The sequence below is a fragment of the Cloeon dipterum genome, chromosome 3 (assembly GCF_949628265.1).
Source record: "Cloeon dipterum chromosome 3, ieCloDipt1.1, whole genome shotgun sequence".
Classification (NCBI taxonomy): Eukaryota; Metazoa; Arthropoda; class Insecta; order Ephemeroptera; family Baetidae; genus Cloeon; species Cloeon dipterum.
Window position 1 is genome coordinate 1550090 of NC_088788.1, and position 18162 is coordinate 1568251.

The following is an 18162-nucleotide window of genomic DNA, read 5'->3' on the forward strand; positions in this document are numbered from 1 at the left end:
GCCGCCGCCGCGGTGCTTAGGGGAGCGAAAGGAAAACAAACGGGTCGTATCATCATAGCTCGCGCCTTTTATTTATTCTCTCCTCCTCCTCCTCCTCCTCCTCCTTTCTCGTATTTATTTACAACGGCGGAAAGACAGAGTCGCTTTACATACAGAGAGAGAGAGAGAGAAAGACGCGCTGGCTGCAGAAAATAAATTAATGGGCAATAAATAGATGGAAGAGAGAGCAAGTCATCCTTCCTCTCGAGATGCGCACAATTCACAATTCGTGTCTGCCTGCGTGTGCGTTCGTTCGTTCGTTTTTTTTCGTCTTATTACAATATTTAACATACACTGAGAAGGGTGCGCTTTTTATCACAGACAGAGGAATGCAAAACGAACCGCTTTTTTCTTTCTTTCTTTCTTTCTCTTCTTTCCTTTTCGCGGAAAAGTGAAAGAAAGCACCCCCCGAATAACACACATTGCAAGTTGGAAACCAGGGTTTGCAAAATACTGACCGTGTGTCGATTATTCCGCAGTGAGAATTATCAAAAATACAATTACTAATAATGGCTATTGCACGCAAGTCAATTAAACAGATACAAAGAGCTCGAGTGTCTGACCGCTGGCATTCAATTCTTTAGACAAAATATACATACTTTTAAAATGAGTGCATGACCTTTTTCAATTTTAAAATGGCTCGAAAAGCCACAGCAAATTAATGTGAATTCACCATTTTCTGGATTTATTGTCAATGGTTTTGGAGCCAATTTTTTAAACATAAAAAAATAGGATGTACAAGACAGTGCTCAGCCATTTAAAAATGGAATGATGGAGATTTTTTATTTAAAAATAAAAAAATTACAAGAAAAAAACATAACTGACCAATTTTTTCAAATAGTTCAGACCAAAAGTGCCCTATTTTTTTAAATTTTACTGGTTACGCCCTCTTTTTGGAGCAAATAAGGAAAATAATAGCTTCCGGGCTGAGAAAAATTATTAAAATTTAAAAGTGAGAAGATAAAAAAATAGTAATTTTGAGTCTTGAAAGTTATTTTTTATTTTTTCAAAAATTGTAGATTTTCGAAAGGGGTGTGTGTTTGGCCTGATTAAAATTCAGCAGTTGATAATAGCGTCAAAAACTGCCTAAATTCAGAAAGTGGATTAAATTTCCAGTTTTTTTCCGCTTGAGCAAATTTTTCTCAAATTTACCATTTTCGCACAAAATCCGTCTGAAAATTTCAACTGGCCGTTAGAGAACCTGTAAATTTTTTTGGGAAAAATCAAAATACCCAAAATTTAGTTAATTTATTCGGGAATCATCTCAGGAAAATGATTTTATTCACTATCATTCCACTTTGAATAGCGCACAAACTTTGCAATTAATTTATTTTTTATTATTACGTCTATTAAATACGAAATTGGTACAGAAAGGGAGATGATCAAAAATTCATTTCCCAGCCAAAAAGCACCAGCTGTTTTGTGTTTGTATTTTGTTCTCGCACAGATTCAAAAAAAAAAAATTATGAAAATTATTACCAGAAATGATAAAGGAAATGCACTCTATATTCTTCTGGAGTCACAAAAAATAAATAAACTAAAAATCCAGCAGTTAACGTGTGTATATATATATTTGGTAAAAACAAAGTAGCGCAGCGATTATTTGTCCGTTGGGCAAACCCTGATTCGACAGTCACTGCACACATACACACACACAGACACACGCACGCACGCGTGAGATCTGGGTCAGACGGCGATGTGTCTCTTCATGTGGAGCGCCAGGTGGTCCGACCTGGAGAAGGCGCGTTCGCAGAGTCTGCACTGGAAGGGTCGGTCGCCGGTGTGTTTTCGGTAGTGCCTGGTCAGCTCGTCCGACCTGGCGAACTTCCAGCCGCAACCCTTCCACGAGCAGAGGTACGGCTTCTCGCCGGTGTGCGTCCTGAGGTGGGCCTTCAGGTGCGACGACTTGGTGTACGTCTTGGCGCAGCCGGCGTACGTGCACGTGTGCGTCGTCACCTTCTTGCGGCCCCAGCGGCGGCGGCCGCGCTTCGGCTTGGCCGGCGGCGCCGCCGCCGAGTCGGCGCCGGCCACCGGCACGCCAGCGGCGGCGGCGCAGGGGAGGTACGCCAGGGCCTGCTGCTGGTGGGGGTGCGGGTGGGGAGGGTGGCGGTGGTGCAGCAGGTTGGCCAGGTGGGGCGACGCCGGCGGCGTCATGGCGCGCAGACCGGGCGAGTAGTGCGCCGCCAAGCGGTGCGCACCGCCACCAGCGTTCGGCCACTGCATCGGCGCTGCTTCCGGGGGGTAGGCGGCTGCGCCGCCCGCCCGCAGGTGGGCGTGCGTGTCCGGGCTGGACGGCGGCGAGTGCAGCTGGATGGTCATGGTGCCGTTGTAGTCCTGGCCGCCGGCCGCCGGGTAGTAGCCGCCGGGTTGCGGCTGGTAGCCGGCGTACGGGTCGTAGTTGCCGCGACACTGCTCCTCCGGCTCGTGCTTCACGTGCACCACCTGCGCCTGCGGCGGCTGGTGCGGCTGGTGTGGCTGGTGCGACGGCTGCTGCGCCGGGTGCAGCGGCTGCTCGCCGAAGTGCGGGTGGTAGCCGGCCGAGTAGTCGGCGTACGACATGTACTTTTCGGCCATCGGGTACTGGTGGTGGTGGTAGCCGGGAGTCGGGCCCGTCGGCACGCCGCGCTGGTGCTCCGGCTCGCCGCCCGACAGCACGCTCTCGATGTCCTGCCACATCTGCAACACCAACACAACATTTGAACGAAAAAATCAACCCATTACAAAAAATTGCATCAAACCTCAATATCCGAAGCCGCCAATAGATGGCGCCACCGGGTACTTCAATATTAAATTAATTTTAATTAACTTCCGCTGCGATTTCAGGCTCAATCTTGTCACTGTGCATTTTTACTTAATTTTCTTTCTTTTGACGTGCTGAAAACCAAAACCGGTTCAGCCAATCGCCGTAGAATCGTGAAAAACTATTTTTTGAAATTAAAAATATTTTTCCAACGTTTCTACGGCAAATGACTGGATTGATTTTGGTTTTCAGTACGTCAAAAGAAAGAAAATTAAGTGAAGAATGCACATTTACAGGATTAAGTCTGAAATCACAGCGGAAGTAAATTAAAATTAAATTTATTACCAAAGTATACGGTGGCACCATCTGTTTGCGGCGTCGATCACTGAGGGTTTATACAGCTGGTGATTTCCTTGGATATTTTTAAAAAATATATATTCTATTTGGAATTTAGCTAAATAAACATGATCTAAAATTTGCGATAATTTAAGAAATTTATTTCAGTGATATTAATTTAATTAACCTCTTTTACGGTTTATTTTTAAATACATTCCCTTAATTTTTATTAGTTTGTAATGCAACTTGGAACCCTCTAGCACCCACAAGAAATAAAGAAAATTAATTAATAAAATTGCGATAAAGCGTGTGGAAAACGGTCCCGTCTCAAAAATTCACTTTGTTTCTGTATTTAAAAAATGCCTAGGTGCAAGATTTAATCTTGAACTTTAAGAAATTTAATATTAAACTATAAAAAATGTTAATCTCTTTCTGGCCTTTTAAATCTTTCATTAAAACAAGAAAAAATCACCTGAAGAAGCTGTAAATTACATGAAATCTTATTATTTTTGAGTCATAATTTTATAATTTCGCTCGTAAGCAAGAAAGAGAAAGATCTGTCTGCAATCTGATATCTTATACATTAAATTTAAAACTCTCCAGGTGAATGTGTGATCAGGGCTCGCAAAAACACCCACTGCATCGTAAAAAGGGTCATTTTTAGCGGATTTTATTGCTTTTTACCAAAACAAGTTAGATTTAATGTGAGATGACCAAAATACAAATTTAAAGAATAATTTAATAATTAATAAAATATCAGGATTTTATCTGAAAACCCCTAAAAAGCTGGAATTTACCAGAAATGATGAAATTTCATCATGAGAATAAGGGTTAATTCCATGGGCAGGGCATACACAAATTTATTATACAATAGATTTTAATTCTAAATGTAGTAACTTCATTTTACTATAAATTAGAGGATTATATTCTTATTATACTTAATTCACGATAGTAAGGAAGATACAAATTTGGCATTCCGACCTGTCATGAAGTTTTCCAAAGTAACCTTAATTATTTAAACTAAATAAGTTTAAACTTTGCAGTAATAAATATTTTTAAAATACAGATTTTTAATTTTTAATAAATAACAAATTTCAAAGTAATGAAAAATTTAATGTAGTTTATAAAACACTGAATAATAATGTAAATTTAAGCTAAACGTAAAAATCACAAAATAAAAATTACCTGACCATGTTTTAAACAAATTTAAACAAAAATTTAAATATCAAACGATTGCTCGTCTGAGCATTCAGCTCCACCAAAAACTTCCAATTCAACGCAATTTCAAACAGAGGACAAAAATTATTAATTTTTAACGCCTACCAAAGTGGCAGTGACGTAAAAAAATAAAGATTTGCTCTCAGCTTCCTCACTCAGTCACGTGTGCAATAAATTTGATGGGCCGTTTTAGTAGCGCAATTGCAGCTTCTTGTTTCAGTCTTTGATAGATATCCTGCTGCTCGAAAGCGATTGCGGAGGCGTGAAATTTAATTAGGATGAGTTTCGGGTGGAATGAAATAAATAAATAAACGTTTTTGCAGCATCGCGCACAAGCGTGGGTGGGTGGCAGGCAGGCGCAGGCATTGTTTTCCGCTGATCGCTCTGCACAATGGGAAATAAAAGACGGGTTAGTCTACTTACGTGTCGGGGCTTAGTGGGCTTATTGTCTGGGTGCAGAAATTGTGCAGGTGGTCCCAAAGAGTGCACCATACAAGTCTAGTGCTGTGTCTGCAATTCAAAACAAACAAAAGAGCAATCAATTCGGCCGCAAGATTAAGCAGTCAGCAAAAAGCAGTTTTGCGTGCAAATCTGACCGCAGCGAAACACACACACACACACGAGAAAAAATATTATGACTTCTTTTCGGGTCGGAGGCGGCGCGCGTTTGATGCCGCGGCAATATCAAAGGGAATTAATATCATCATCGCAGTGCGCTGTTTGAATCCGTCGCGCTTAGAAAGAGAGGCGAAAAGCGGTGTGTGTGTGTGTGATAGCGATGCACTCATATATATTTTTTTTATAAAACCAGTGTGTCACTCTTTCGCTCAGATAACACCACGCACACGCGGCACCCCAAAAATCCTTCTTCTTGCATTTGGTGAAAAAATGATAAGTGAAAAAAAACGAACAACCCTGTTTCATACTTTGTTAATCAAGTATTTCTGTGAAACACAACAAAAAAAACTAAGAAAATAATTGTTGTACTTTTTCCTGTAGGAAATAGATTAATTTGCATTGCTTTCGTGTTTTTTCCTAAATAGATGTTTATATTCAAATTAAATTAATTATTTAATTAAATTTTAAACGATCATTGATCTGTGATTTAATTAATTTACAAATATGTCTGTTGTTGTACACCTTTAGTGTCAAATTAAGATTTCATTGTCAGTATGTCGTACTACTTTAGTAAAAATTGTAGCGAAATGTTAACACTATGTTTCTTCTTTATTGTTATTAATTATTTTGTTGTTTAAGACTTATTTGTAAATGCGCGGACAGAAATGGAGAAGCTTCGATTTTTGTACCGCTGTGTAATACAAATAAAGGAAATTAAATTAGAAGAAGCCTTTTACGGTATGATAACCATGACATTTTTTTGATGATATAACAGTTATAGATGTACTAAAATTATTGTTTTTTCGAAAGTTGAAGTTTATCATAGTTGGTAGTAGCTTATTAAAATAAAAAATCTGTAAATTAAAAATTACTGTTATAGAAATTATAATAAAATATTTCCCAGTTAGAAAAATTCGGTCCCAGGGAACCAAAAATATTTAGCATCGATTTTAATTGGAACTTTTTCATGATAACTGGATATATTTATTAAAAAAAATTAGAACAAACGAAAAGATTTAAAATTTTGTTGCCTGTTAGAATTTTGTGTTATTTATTTGCATATTCGTGTATAAAGAAAACATCAACATTTTGACGGAGGAAAACATTTTGAAAGGGAAATAACCGTGTAAAGAGTCAATCCAAAGAAAAAAGCCAAAACATTCTCTAGTTTTATAAGCCCTTATAGTGTTCGAAGCCGCCAACAGATGGCGCCACCGTATATTTTCGTAATAAATTTAATTTTAATGAATTTCCACCTAGATTTCAGACTCAGTCCTGCTAAAGTGCATTCTTTAATTAATTTACTTTCTTTTGACGTGCTGAAAACAAAAATCAGTCCAGCCAATCGCCGTAGAATCGTGAAAAACTATTTTTTTTAAATGTAAAATATTTTCCAACGTTTGTACGGCGAATGGCTGGACTGATTTTGGTTTTCAGCACGTCAAAAGAAAGAAAATTAAGTGAATAATGCACAGTGGCAGGATTGAGTCTGAAATCAAGGCAAAAGTGCCTTAAAACTAATTTTTTTAGAAAGTATATGGTGGCGCTATCTGTTGGCGGCTTCGAACACGTCAAATTTCATTAATTTTCATTACAGTAATAAACCCATTACCTCGATTTATTTCTGAATAATTTGTTAAGAATATATAACCAAATCTGGAACTTTGCTAATTATCTGATATTTTATTGCTTTCATTTTTTATACTTATCCCCAAATGCTTTATTCAACATTTTGTTTTGGCTGATTCATGCTCAATGCACACTATTTTTTGCCTTATTTTTCAAGAAGAAATTCTTGGGTTGATGTCGATATGGTGCGCGCGGTGCTGGAGCGTTTCGTGGGTGGTATTGACAATGAAGGAGTGCCGAGAGAGCATATACTGTATATATACTATCCGATAAAAACCTACAAGCCGCTCGTCTCGGCTCGCATTCCATTCACGAGAGGCGAGACTGCCATTCAAAAAACACTAATCTCGCACTTGTCCGTATATTACTGTTTCTTTTGCAACTTTTTCAACCAAAAATTTCCTGGTGACGATTTCTCTATGGCCGAAGAGCGTATATTATTATTTTTTGTCGAGCTGGGCAGCGAGCGCGCGCACAAAAAGGACATAATTAAAATTTATTCGAAGCGTTTCTGTTGATGTCGCACATCCTTTATCGGGAGAGTGTGAATGAAACGCGCCACCTGATTTATGCGCGGTAAATTAAAAAGGGGAAAACTCGGTGCTGCTTCTTTTTATAAGTCTTTATTATTTGAGCAGAGAAAACATTCTGGTGCCGAGCCAGGATTTATTGAATTTTTCTCGCTGCACGCGCGCCTTTTCAATGAGAGCTGGAAATTGTGTTTATGCCCGTGTAAAAGGACAATGGGCACTGCCGACCGCCTAAATGACTCGCGACACAAATCTCGCCGGACGAAAGACACGAAACAAAATGCCATGCGGACACACGACACATTTATTTCCCTTTTCCCGCCACCATCACCCATAAATCAGACGACTTCTTATTTTTCCTTCAGAAAGAAACGTTTCTTTCAATTTAAATCGTTTAAAATGAAGAAATATGTTTATCGGCAGCAACGGAGAGGACATTTTTTACATGATGACTGAGCAGGGTTTCAAAAATCCCGCATTTTTTCAATTTTAACCAAGTGCGCAATGTTTTCCCCTCAGATTTAATTTTTTTTTTAATTATTAGCTCATGAACTCGACTTGAAAAATTGTCAGAGAGAAAATTTTGGAGAAATTGAAGCAGCAAGTGGCATTTTAAAAGAAAAAATCTGCACAGTAGAGGAAATTTCGACCCCTCCGACCGCAAATTTTAGGTTTTAACACGGCAAAAATTGAAAAAATTGCACAGGAAATGTTAGAACTTCTGTGTAAATTTTAAAGTGGTGTCCTCTTTTGATTTCGAGAAAACATAATTTTTTTCAAATTTTTTTCGCGTTTTTCAAAGGTTGCAAACTCCCAAATCTCGGCTTCTAACAATCACAATTGCAAAAATTACCCACCGTTAGACTCGTCTCAACCTCTTCTAAGCAACTAAATGTTTTAAGGGGTGCTTACCCCCATCCCCTTTCATCCCCATTGCTACAATTTTGAAAAAAAGCGACCACCGTTCCTGGCGCCGCTCATTGTTGCATTTTTCAAGCTGTATGGCAACTTAGGGGTGGACAGCAAACCCCCTTAAACCCTTCAGCTACTCAGAAGGGGTTGAGGTGAGTCCAACAGTGGGTAGTTTTTGCAATTGAGAAGCTTAAAACCCGAGTTTTAGAGGTGCACAATTAACAAAATGTGAAAAATGTGCTACCTTTTTCGAGTTTTTTTGTATTCTTTGCACTTCCAAATCTCGGGTTCTAACCTTCAGAATTGCAAAAACTGCCCACCTTTAGGATTTTCTCAACCTTCCCTAACTAGCTGAGGGGTTTAGAGGGTGCAAACCCCTCAAATTGCTATATTTCAACCCCATTGAAAAATTTTAAAAAATTGTAATGCCAGAATTTTTTATTACTTTGCAATTAATTTAAATGCATACAGTTTCAAGGTTTTCGACTTTGAAAAATGTCAGAGAGAAATTTTTGGAGAAATTGAAGACAGAAAATGGCAATTTAAAAGAAAAAATCTGCACAGCAGAGGAAATTTTGAGCACTCCGACCGTAAATTTTAGATTTTCACAGGGAAAACATGGAATAAATTCATTTCTTGCATTTCATGCGCAAGAAATTTGTAAAAATTGAGTGGTAAAAGAATCAGTATAGTTAAAAAACCGGGTGGTAAGCAAATGCAACCCTTGAGCGATATAATTTATTGGTTGAAGATTTGAACTGTAAAACAACGAAATTTCATAAATAAAACTAGAATTAATACACAAATCACAACGTTAAAAGATGAAAACTAAATTTTAATACAACATTTTGAACAAACAATTCATAAATATAAAATAGCACACAATGAAATCAAGTAAATTCGCTCATACCCTGAGTCCAGGTTAAAATTATTATGTTTAGCACACGGCACACGCGCTCAAGGCGCCCTAGCTCAACAAGTGTCGCAAAAAGACAATTTTCTCAATTAAATATATAAATTAATAATCCTTTAAAAAAGCAAATTGACGTAAAATGAATCGCCTAAGACCTTAGTCAATAAAACCAACATTGCACTTCACGTTCCACCACCGGCTCAACAAAATCTCCTCTCTGACGCTACAACGATCTCCTGTTTCCCCAAAAAGTGTCTCGCAGGTGTACTGCACCAGCTCGGGGCGTGCACCCTCACTGAAACATCCCCCACGGGTGCCAATGAACCGCGGCATAAGGGAGGATTAACATTAAACCCACCGGGATTGGAAACTGGGTCAGCCAACCCACACAGATCTTGACCAAAAAGGGTTTGACTATGGCCCTCAAATCCACCTGCTGGGCTCTTGCCTCCTGGACAGGGTTTTCCTAAGTTGTGTTGCCTTTTCTAACAATAGACATGCTTTAACAATTTTTATTGACCATGCCATAAAACGATTGTATTGACAAACTGTGAGAATAAACAACATAATAATAAAAAAGTATAAAGCAGTGCACTTATAACGCTGATAAAAAAAACACCTCAAATCTTGAGACCGCTCCGGAAATTAATTGATACGCACTCGTCTCTGCTCGGCCGCTGCAGGGTAAAAAGGAGCAACCCACCCCCATAGAAAATATTTTTAATTTCTAAATTCAATCGACATTTCCTTAATTTGCCTTTTGTTATAAAAACTATAACAATTTAATTTCCACCAGTCTTTGCCCGAAAGTTGAACGGGATTTTCAATACTATTGATTTTTAATTCAATCCTTATTGTTGATGTAATTCGCAACACTAAAAAACATTTCCGAAATAAGTATCATTAAATTTCAAGCTATAAAAGTTTGATCAAGTAAAGAATTTATATAATTTTTATTACAAATAGTTGTTTAAAAATTATTATAAATAAAAGTAAAAATCCAAACAATTTCTAAACATATTAAAAAACAGCAACAAGCTCGTTGAAAATATATTTTTTAATGTTTTAAATATTTTATTTAAAGCTTTAACTTTACAATTTATTTTGTATCATCAAAACTGCAAGTAAAACCTAAAATATCTAATCAGCAATTAATTTTAGTGACAACAATCAAGGAACGAAAAGTAAAACCCTTTCTAAACGCACAAAAAGGGTTAGGGGAGGAAAGGGAGGCGCTCGCTCGCACGCGCGTGCGCTCGCTCGCTTCTCAGGTTACGTCGGGGGGAGAGCATGCAGCAAAGAAGCAAACGTATTATTATCTGGCGAGGCGAATTTAAAAAAAGGCTCTTTCTCGTCGCAGCACACAGCAGAGAAAGATACAAATCGCGTATCAAATTTCCTCTCTTTTCGAATAAAACTGCCTGCGCGCGCTGGCAAACAAATTTTTCTGCAGCTCTGCTCTCTCGTGTAGGTTTTGCCACTATCATTTATTACATCTGACTTGAAGCAAGAGAGAGAGAGAGAGAGAAGGAGCATGCACATTTAATACATAAACTGATAAAGTCAGCTTTATTCTCTCTCGGCGAGCAGAGTGCAATACAATCTCGCTGTACACCCTACTGTGTGTGTGTGTGTGTGTGTGTGTGTGATCAAAAAGCCAAAAGCTCGTTTGTTCCGAAGAGAAAAATAATAAATATACATACCGAGAGGGCACCGCGCGCACAATGTGTGCTTTATTCGCATTGTTCGCCTCTGATTCGGTTTCATTTCGTGCTTTCACGTTCAAAACCCATTCAAGCTTTTTTTGTCAGGTCTAAATTTAATTTCTGAATATGGTTTTATATAATAAATTGAAATGTGAAATTTAATTAGAGCAGGTTAATCAATTTAATGATGAAAGGGAAGCAGAAATCGGATTAAAAGAATGGATTGTGAATTTTGTAAGGGTAGGAGTGTTATAACTGCATTTTGCGGGTAGAAATAGAAACACTGCTGATGAGGCATGAAGAAAATGTTTCTCTTAAAAAAGTTAACTAATAGCCACCAAACTTGGTTTTACGTTAATTTTTCCCGTCTTTTTATTTCGATATTTGGAGATTTTCCTTTTTAAAAATAAAAAATGTGCTTGATTCAGGGAGGGAATAATTTTAATAAAATTATTGTTTCACTTGAAACATAAATCATTTGCTTAACCAAAGATTTTTAGTTTAATTTATCAACAGGGAATAATGATTGATTTGTTTGAAGATAATTTCCATTCTTGACTGTAGAAATATTGGAACTATTATATTTATTCATTTATCTTTATCTGATTTTTTAATGAATATAAATGTAAATTTTGGCAGGGTTGCATTTGCTTCCGAGCACCCGGTGTTTTTCACCACTTGCAAAAACACTCAATTTTACCAATTTCATGCGCAAGAAATGAATTTATTCCATTTTTTCCTTATGAAAATCAAAAATTTGTGGTCGGAGTGGCCAAAATTTCCTCTAGTGTGCAGATTCTTTCTTTTAAATTGCCATTTTGTGCCTCAATTTCTCCAAAAATTTCTCTTTGACAGTTTTTCAAGTCGAGGTCGTGAGCAAATAATTACAAAATTATCGAAAACTAAGGTCCAAACATTGCCTGCAATAATCTGGTTAAAATTAAGAAAAAAAACGCTTTTCTACCACTGCACTGAATTTTTAAAAATGCTGGTATTTTGGGGCTATAAAATAAAATAATTCTGATTCTAGAAAAACTGCAATACTTGATATACTTAACATTTTATAAAATCCTATAGGTACATACCAGAAAAATTAGGAAAATCTGTTAAATTAACGGTTTATTTATTAATATTTTAACTAAGACTGCCAGAGAATGAAAAAAAATGGAATTTTGCACGTGAGCAACCCTTCATATCAAATGAAAGAAATCCTCTGCTTTTTTCCTATTTTAAAATTGGTGTTGAATAAATAACCTCTCAAATTCTAGGATTAGAAATAATTTTCCCCTCTCCTGTCGATGAGAAAGTGTATTTTCAGAGCTTGCCTGCCTGCCTGCCTGATACCGGCTAGAGATAATTCGCTTGATGCGTTAGCTTTTCGTGATCGGGATTGATTTGACAGGAGTTCAAATAAAAAGCGTTCGAACGTCAACTGAGACGTGAGCACGAATTATTATTATATTTATATTTTTATATATTGCGCGGTAACTATCTGCCGCTTGCTGGCGGGGATGCAAGTTTTTGAAAGAGGGCCGCGCGCGCCGCCGCTGCTTTTTGTGTATCGAGCATTCAAATCTCCGGCTGGCCGACGCTGGGCGCTCTTCTCGCCGGGGATTAGTGTCGGTAATCGCCGGCAAACTCACTCGCACTCAAATGCCGACCGTTTTAATTTTCGCGCCAATCAAAATTGTCACTTACGCTTAATCCCTCTCATTCCGACTGCGCTAAGTGAAAACGTCACTCCGTTTTTGCCACTATATATAGATAAAGCAGGTAGAGGAAATAATAAAATACGCTCCAATGACTCTAGGATTGAGATAAGAGAAGTGCTCGGCCTTTTAACGGTTGCCAAATACCGATGGGAAGAGTATAAAGCATTGATAGAAATATTCGAATCAGAGTTAAATTTTGAGCGCAATCAGAGCTAGAGTATTTCTTTTTTAGATTTTTTGGATTTTAAATTTAAATTTAATTTCTTTGTTTTGGAACAGTTTACAATTATTTTAATCAAGTAAGTTTGTGCCCCAATTGACCGACAAAACAGTTGAGAAAAACTCCGATTTTCAAATTTTTGCGGGTTTTGCGGGCGTTGAAAGGTAAAAATCTGGGAGTACTTCTCATAACTTTGCTCAGGGTGGTCCTAGAGCAAAAATTAAAAAACCGTTTCACTCGTCTTAACAAGGCAAACGACTTTTATGTTGATCCCAAAGTGGTAAAACAAAGGTCAAGGTCATAAAAATTGATTTTTTTATTTCAAACTCAAATTTAAAAATGAATGTATTGAAATTTTTAATTTTTTTCATAGCCATTTTGTAGAGCACAAAAAATTAAGTTAGAAGCGTTAAAATTTAGACTGTTATTTTGCCTCATTTTCTTATTAAAAAATTTAAACTTCGAAAACCCTTGTTTTTCGAGGTTGGTAAAAAACGATTATCAACTAAATCTCGACTTCTAATCATCCGATTTTAAAAAACCACACACCGTTAGACTCGTCTCGACATCCCCAAGTGCACTAAAGGGGTTTGAGACCGACCAACCCCCAACCCCCTTTTCCAACCCCCCAAAAACGTGAAATTTAGCATTTTTCGTCCGTTTGAACACCTTAGCACCACGTTGACGAGTAATTGTCTTCTTCAAACCAATTCAATTACTTAGTTCACTTTAAGACGAGTCAAACGGAACTTGTTTTTCGTAAATAGGACCACTAAAACCTGAGATTCGGGTGCACGAAGTTTTTTTTAATCGAGAGGGATGCAGTAAAAATCTCTTTGCAATAGCACACCGTTCAACTTTCGGGATTTAAGGGTGCCATCCCATTCAACCCTTATTACACACCCCATCCCATGTGCGGCAAAGCGTAATCTAACCACTTCCAAGAAATGGAAAATCCAAAAAATCCAAATTAGGCTTCTAGCCTCCCAGAAGCATTTATTTTCGACAAGATATGTATATACGGAATTGAAATCTCTAAAGTGGAACTGCGTGCGTGAAACGTATGTGGAAGTGTGTCCTAACGCCGATCAGTAGGCGGGGCTTTGTCCAAGGATGATTGGCAGAGGACGCGCCGGTTGCATATGCGCAAGGCACCTTCATTCATTAGTCGGATGCTGCCAGGACTCGAAATAATTCGAAAGATATCAGTGGAGCCGCAATTGTTTTCATGGTTATTTCGAGCCTCCACGTTCTCAGGGTAAAATCACCCTTAAACAGGGTCCACGAAGGGTTAGAAATCAGAATAAATATTTATTTCATAATAAATAAAATCCAGAACAACAAAAATTAACCAAGAAGGGTGTTTGCCATAAAAAAATAATATTTTCCTTCATTTTTAAAATTCGAATGACTTTCAGGGAGTAAAAACCCCTTTAAACCAGCCGTTTGCAGGGTTAGGAAGTCTCATTTTCGAGCAAGCAAGAAGCTCATGCATGATTCCTGGCGAACACATACAATTTTAATTATTCAGCGTGCGTGGGGCGCGTTTGGAAACAAGTTTTGTGTGTGTGTGGCACTCACCTCGGCGAAGTCAGCCATGGTTGGGCGACATAGCGCGGCGATATTCAGCGTGTGGCGCGGCTCCGGTTTCGGTTTCGGCACTCGCCGGAAAACATGAGCACACAAAAACCGGCGCAACGACGGACGACGCAACTGGAGACGAGCGACGCACGACTGAAAAGTGAAGCCGAGAGCGGAGACACGGCAGCCGCCGCGCCGGCCGGGTCCCCTTCCTCGCGGCCGCGCGCGCGCTTGTCCCGGCCCCTTGTTCGCAGCAGCCCAGCCTCATTGGTACGCGCCGACCCGTCATTTTGCACTTGCAGCACACCTCTCGAAAAAGCGCTTTCAATTGTTTCTCTGCTGCCTTTTTCCTGCCTCTCATTCGCCTTTACCGCAATCATTCACAAATTTTTCTTCTTAAATCTATAGACTTGACACGTTCTCAGGGTAAAATTACCCTTCAACAGGGTCAAATAATAATCAAAATTCAATTTTTTCCAAAAATTTCCAGCGATTGACCGCATTTTCTTGGCAGATTTCGATTCCTCGTCGTCGAGATGTGTCCAGCAGCGTGTGAAACCTTTTGGGGAAACTCTTTTTTGGTGAAATAAAATAGGATTTCATGTAGGAGACAGTCCTCACCATTTGCAGCCACTTTTCTCAATAATTTACTCTGCTACTTGGCTCAATTGTGGCTTCAAAATAATCTTACGGGATGAGTTCATGCATTGGCAACAAGGATTTTCCAGGATTTTGTGGTAAAAATCGTCTTTAAATAAAAAATTGCACAGCAAACAGCTAGGAATTAAATTTAGCCTTTGATGACAGCTAGGAAAACAGTGCTTACAGTCCCTAATAAGGCAGCAAATGAAATTCGGGTGTTGTCGCATTAATTTTAAAATTTAAAATTGATATAATTTGAAAAATTCATCAAATAAACAATAATTTATTCGATTTTATGGAGTAGCTAAACAAATTAATATGTTACGTAGGGTTTTAAGATTAAATTTTGTTTATTATTTTGTGCCATGAATATTTATTTTTTCAAATTAAATATAAATAAAGATCAGAGCTAAAACACAATAGACATGTTTAACACAAGCAATTCAAGAGAAGGGAATTTGTCCAAAACACATCATCATTCATCATTTACCTTAAAAAATTACAGCTCTTTATTTATGTCAGCGACGCGGGGCAGGGACAGGGGCCGCCGAATGGGTGCAATCGGCCCTGCCTGTTCTTCTAGCCATGGTAGACTTTAAAGGGTGCAGGGTGGACAAGAAGGAAAAATGCCCGGTTACTATATCATACCAGTTTATTGTTGATGGCGTCGACAGTACAGCGTGGCTAATACCCAGAGGGACGAGCGGGGGAGCGAAAGAGTTACCCTCTTGCTCGTGTGCCGTCAGGAGAGCGAATGTGTGGGTGCGAGCAGGTTGTGAGCTCGCGAGAGGGAGGCTCTTGCGTTGCCTTTACTGACACCTGAGTTTCTCCCTCCGCTCTCCCCTGTGGACGCCCGAATGTTCACGTCAATACAATTATTAAATGCGATAGTAATATCGTCAGGTAAAACCCTGGCAATTTAGAAGCACATTGAATCTCACGTGATCATGAATAATTTTATGTTAGAAATTGTATTTTTAAATTAATTTAAATTTCTTTCCGGCCTCATTTGCATTTAATACTAAATAAAAATAACATCAAGAATAAAATGTTTATTGGTGATCGAAACAAGACGTTAATATATTTGTAGAATAAAAAGAAACCCTAAAAAAACACTTGTCTGCTTTTTATCAAAACCCTTTTAGACTTTTAGACGCGGCACACACACACATATAAACGGCGTGTAATAAATAGTATGTGGTCGTGCGGGCGATCACAAAAACGGCGAATGGAATTCGATTTCGAGGAGCAGCGCGTTCCTTCGCTTTTATTGCCGTCGGCCGATTCATCCGAAAAACCATTCATTACGTTTCATTCAACAGCTGCTGCTGCGCGATGCTTCAGCTTGGCCGCCGCTCGATTACTGTTATTGTTTCAACCATACTAATTTTCGTCCCATTCATTCGGCCAGTCCAACAAATTGAAGAATTAGTATACAGGTCTTGGCATTTTCAAAAGGATTTAAAATCAAATAAAGAGGAATAATTTTTTGCTTTGAACCTTTTTTTAAATAAAGAGATGATTTTACTTTAATTTATTTATTTAAAATCGTCTAAATTTCAAGCAAAATTTTCCAAAAATAATTTTTTATTCCGTGAAAAATATTCATAGCAAAATTTGAACTGTGATGGGTCAAAAGCCAGTGAAACGACACCAAACTTGACAATTTTTGGCATTTTTTTTTCGCAATCTCACCCTCAGGGTAAGAGCCTGAGGCTCGGAATCAACCTTTGGAGGTTAAATTTCGATCGCCACAGTGCGTTGAAGTAAACAGCACACGGAAAATAGATTTTTTAAATGACGGGCACATTTTCTAATTAAAGGTCATTCCTCGGGGAAAACCGATTCGATAAAAATTTGCAAAAAAACCGTCGTAATTTCACAGCCCTAGAAATAAAGTGTTTTTTTTAATTTATTCAATTAAAAAGGATTTTTCCTCCGTGGAAGAAGAAATAAACGGATTTGTCCTTTTTATGTTTTACAATATTTTATGAAAATGTTAGCCAATATATAATTTATTCAGCCAGTTGAACTCGAAACTTGTCACGGAAACCATACCTTTATTTCTTCAACGTTAGGGGTTTTTTTATTTCTTTTTGACTAAACAAAAAAAACTCATAATTTCGGTAATCAGAAACATAATTTGAACATTTGAGTGCGTCATTGCCACAAATTGCAGTCGAGAGTTATCGCGTCGTTTTGTTTAGCGCAGGAAGCCTGTTACTCAAGCTCAAATTTCCAGCACCGGAGAGAGGTTTCATATTCGTTTTATTGCGGAGCTAATGAAAATCTCGCTCATTTTTAGAGTCTCCTTCTCGCCTCACGGCGTCGAGATCGGCGCGCGATAACAAACATTCGGTTGGAGATCTTCTTTCATTCGGCTCGAAACAACAATCGAGCAGGTGACAAATTGCCACTTTCGCTCCATGAAGACACAAATTCCTCCCTCGAATTTATTGCACAACCGCAATGATTGCGGCCCTAATGGCCACACGCGTAGTCTGCTCGCTCTCCCTTCTGCCGCAGCAAACAAAGAAAAGGAAATAAACGGCGCACGTATTTTGTCACGCGCGCAACCACCAGACGAAATTTTGGACCAAAACTGCTGAAAAATGATCGCTTTGCGGTTTTCCTCGAGTGCAACAGAATTTTACTGTGATTTTTGTATTTAAAAAAATGATGTTACATCAAAAGTAAACCCTAACAAACCAATCTTTGACCAAATTAAAGTGCCCCAAAATCCAATTTTTCGAATTTTACCGATTAAAAAGGAAGTTAATTGCTTCCGGGGTGAGAAAAATTATGAAAATTGAATAGTGAGAAGATAAAAAATAGTGCTTTTGAGTCTTGAAAGCTATTTTTTATTTTTTCAAAAATTGCAGATTTTCGAAAGGGGTGTATGTTTGGCCTAATTAAAATTCAGCAGTTGATTTAAGCGTCAAAAACTGCCTAAATTCGGAAAGCTGATTAAATTTCCAGTTTTTTTCTTATTGAGCAAATTTTTCTAAAACTTACTATTTTCGCACAAAATTCATCTGAAAATTTCAACTGGCCGTTAGAAAACCTTTAAAATTATCCGGGAAAAATCAAAATACTAAAAATTAAGTTAATTTATTTAAAAATCATCTCAGAAATTTTTTTTGTATTTATTTTAATAATTTCTATGATTTTCAGAGGTAAGATCGGACCCTTATGGCAATCAGAAACAAAAATTCACAATTATATTCGCTTTAAAACTTTAAAAAATCCATTAATTTGTAAATTTCGTTAGCAAATTTCAAATTGGAACACTTAAAAAGGTGAATTTCACAGTGCATACCATTAATTTAAAAATATTCCGATACTAAAAGATGCCAAATTAATTTT

At 38.0% G+C, this 18162-nt stretch overlaps 1 protein-coding gene across 2 annotated transcripts; it reads right to left on the reverse strand.

Annotated features, from left to right (window-relative positions):
• Nucleotides 1-47: 47 nt before the first annotated feature.
• On the reverse strand, nt 48-14302 carry LOC135940115 (Krueppel-like factor 2). 2 transcript variants are annotated; one of them, XM_065484865.1, is made up of 3 exons: nt 14155-14297; nt 4757-4843; nt 48-2715 (listed from the first exon to the last, which is right to left on the reverse strand). In XM_065484865.1, the coding sequence occupies exons 2-3, from the start codon at nt 4823-4825 to the stop codon at nt 1726-1728; spliced, it is 1059 nt and encodes a 352-aa protein (XP_065340937.1). In that variant the 5' UTR covers nt 4826-4843; nt 14155-14297; the 3' UTR covers nt 48-1725. The 2 variants fall into 2 exon arrangements, with proteins under 2 accessions (XP_065340937.1, XP_065340938.1); XM_065484866.1 differs by lacking the exon at nt 4757-4843 and having other exon boundaries at nt 14155-14302.
• Nucleotides 14303-18162: the final 3860 nt, after the last annotated feature.

What these genes read in the sequence shown, in the direction of transcription:
- LOC135940115 (XM_065484865.1), bottom strand. Translation starts at nt 4,825, where the DNA reads ATGGTGCACTCTTTGGGACCACCTGCACAATTTCTGCACCCAGACAAT. An exon ending in AGCCCACTAAGCCCCGACAC is followed by an intron (nt 2,716 to 4,756) that starts GTAAGTAGACTA and finishes TTGGTGTTGCAG; the next exon opens with ATGTGGCAGGACATCGAGAG.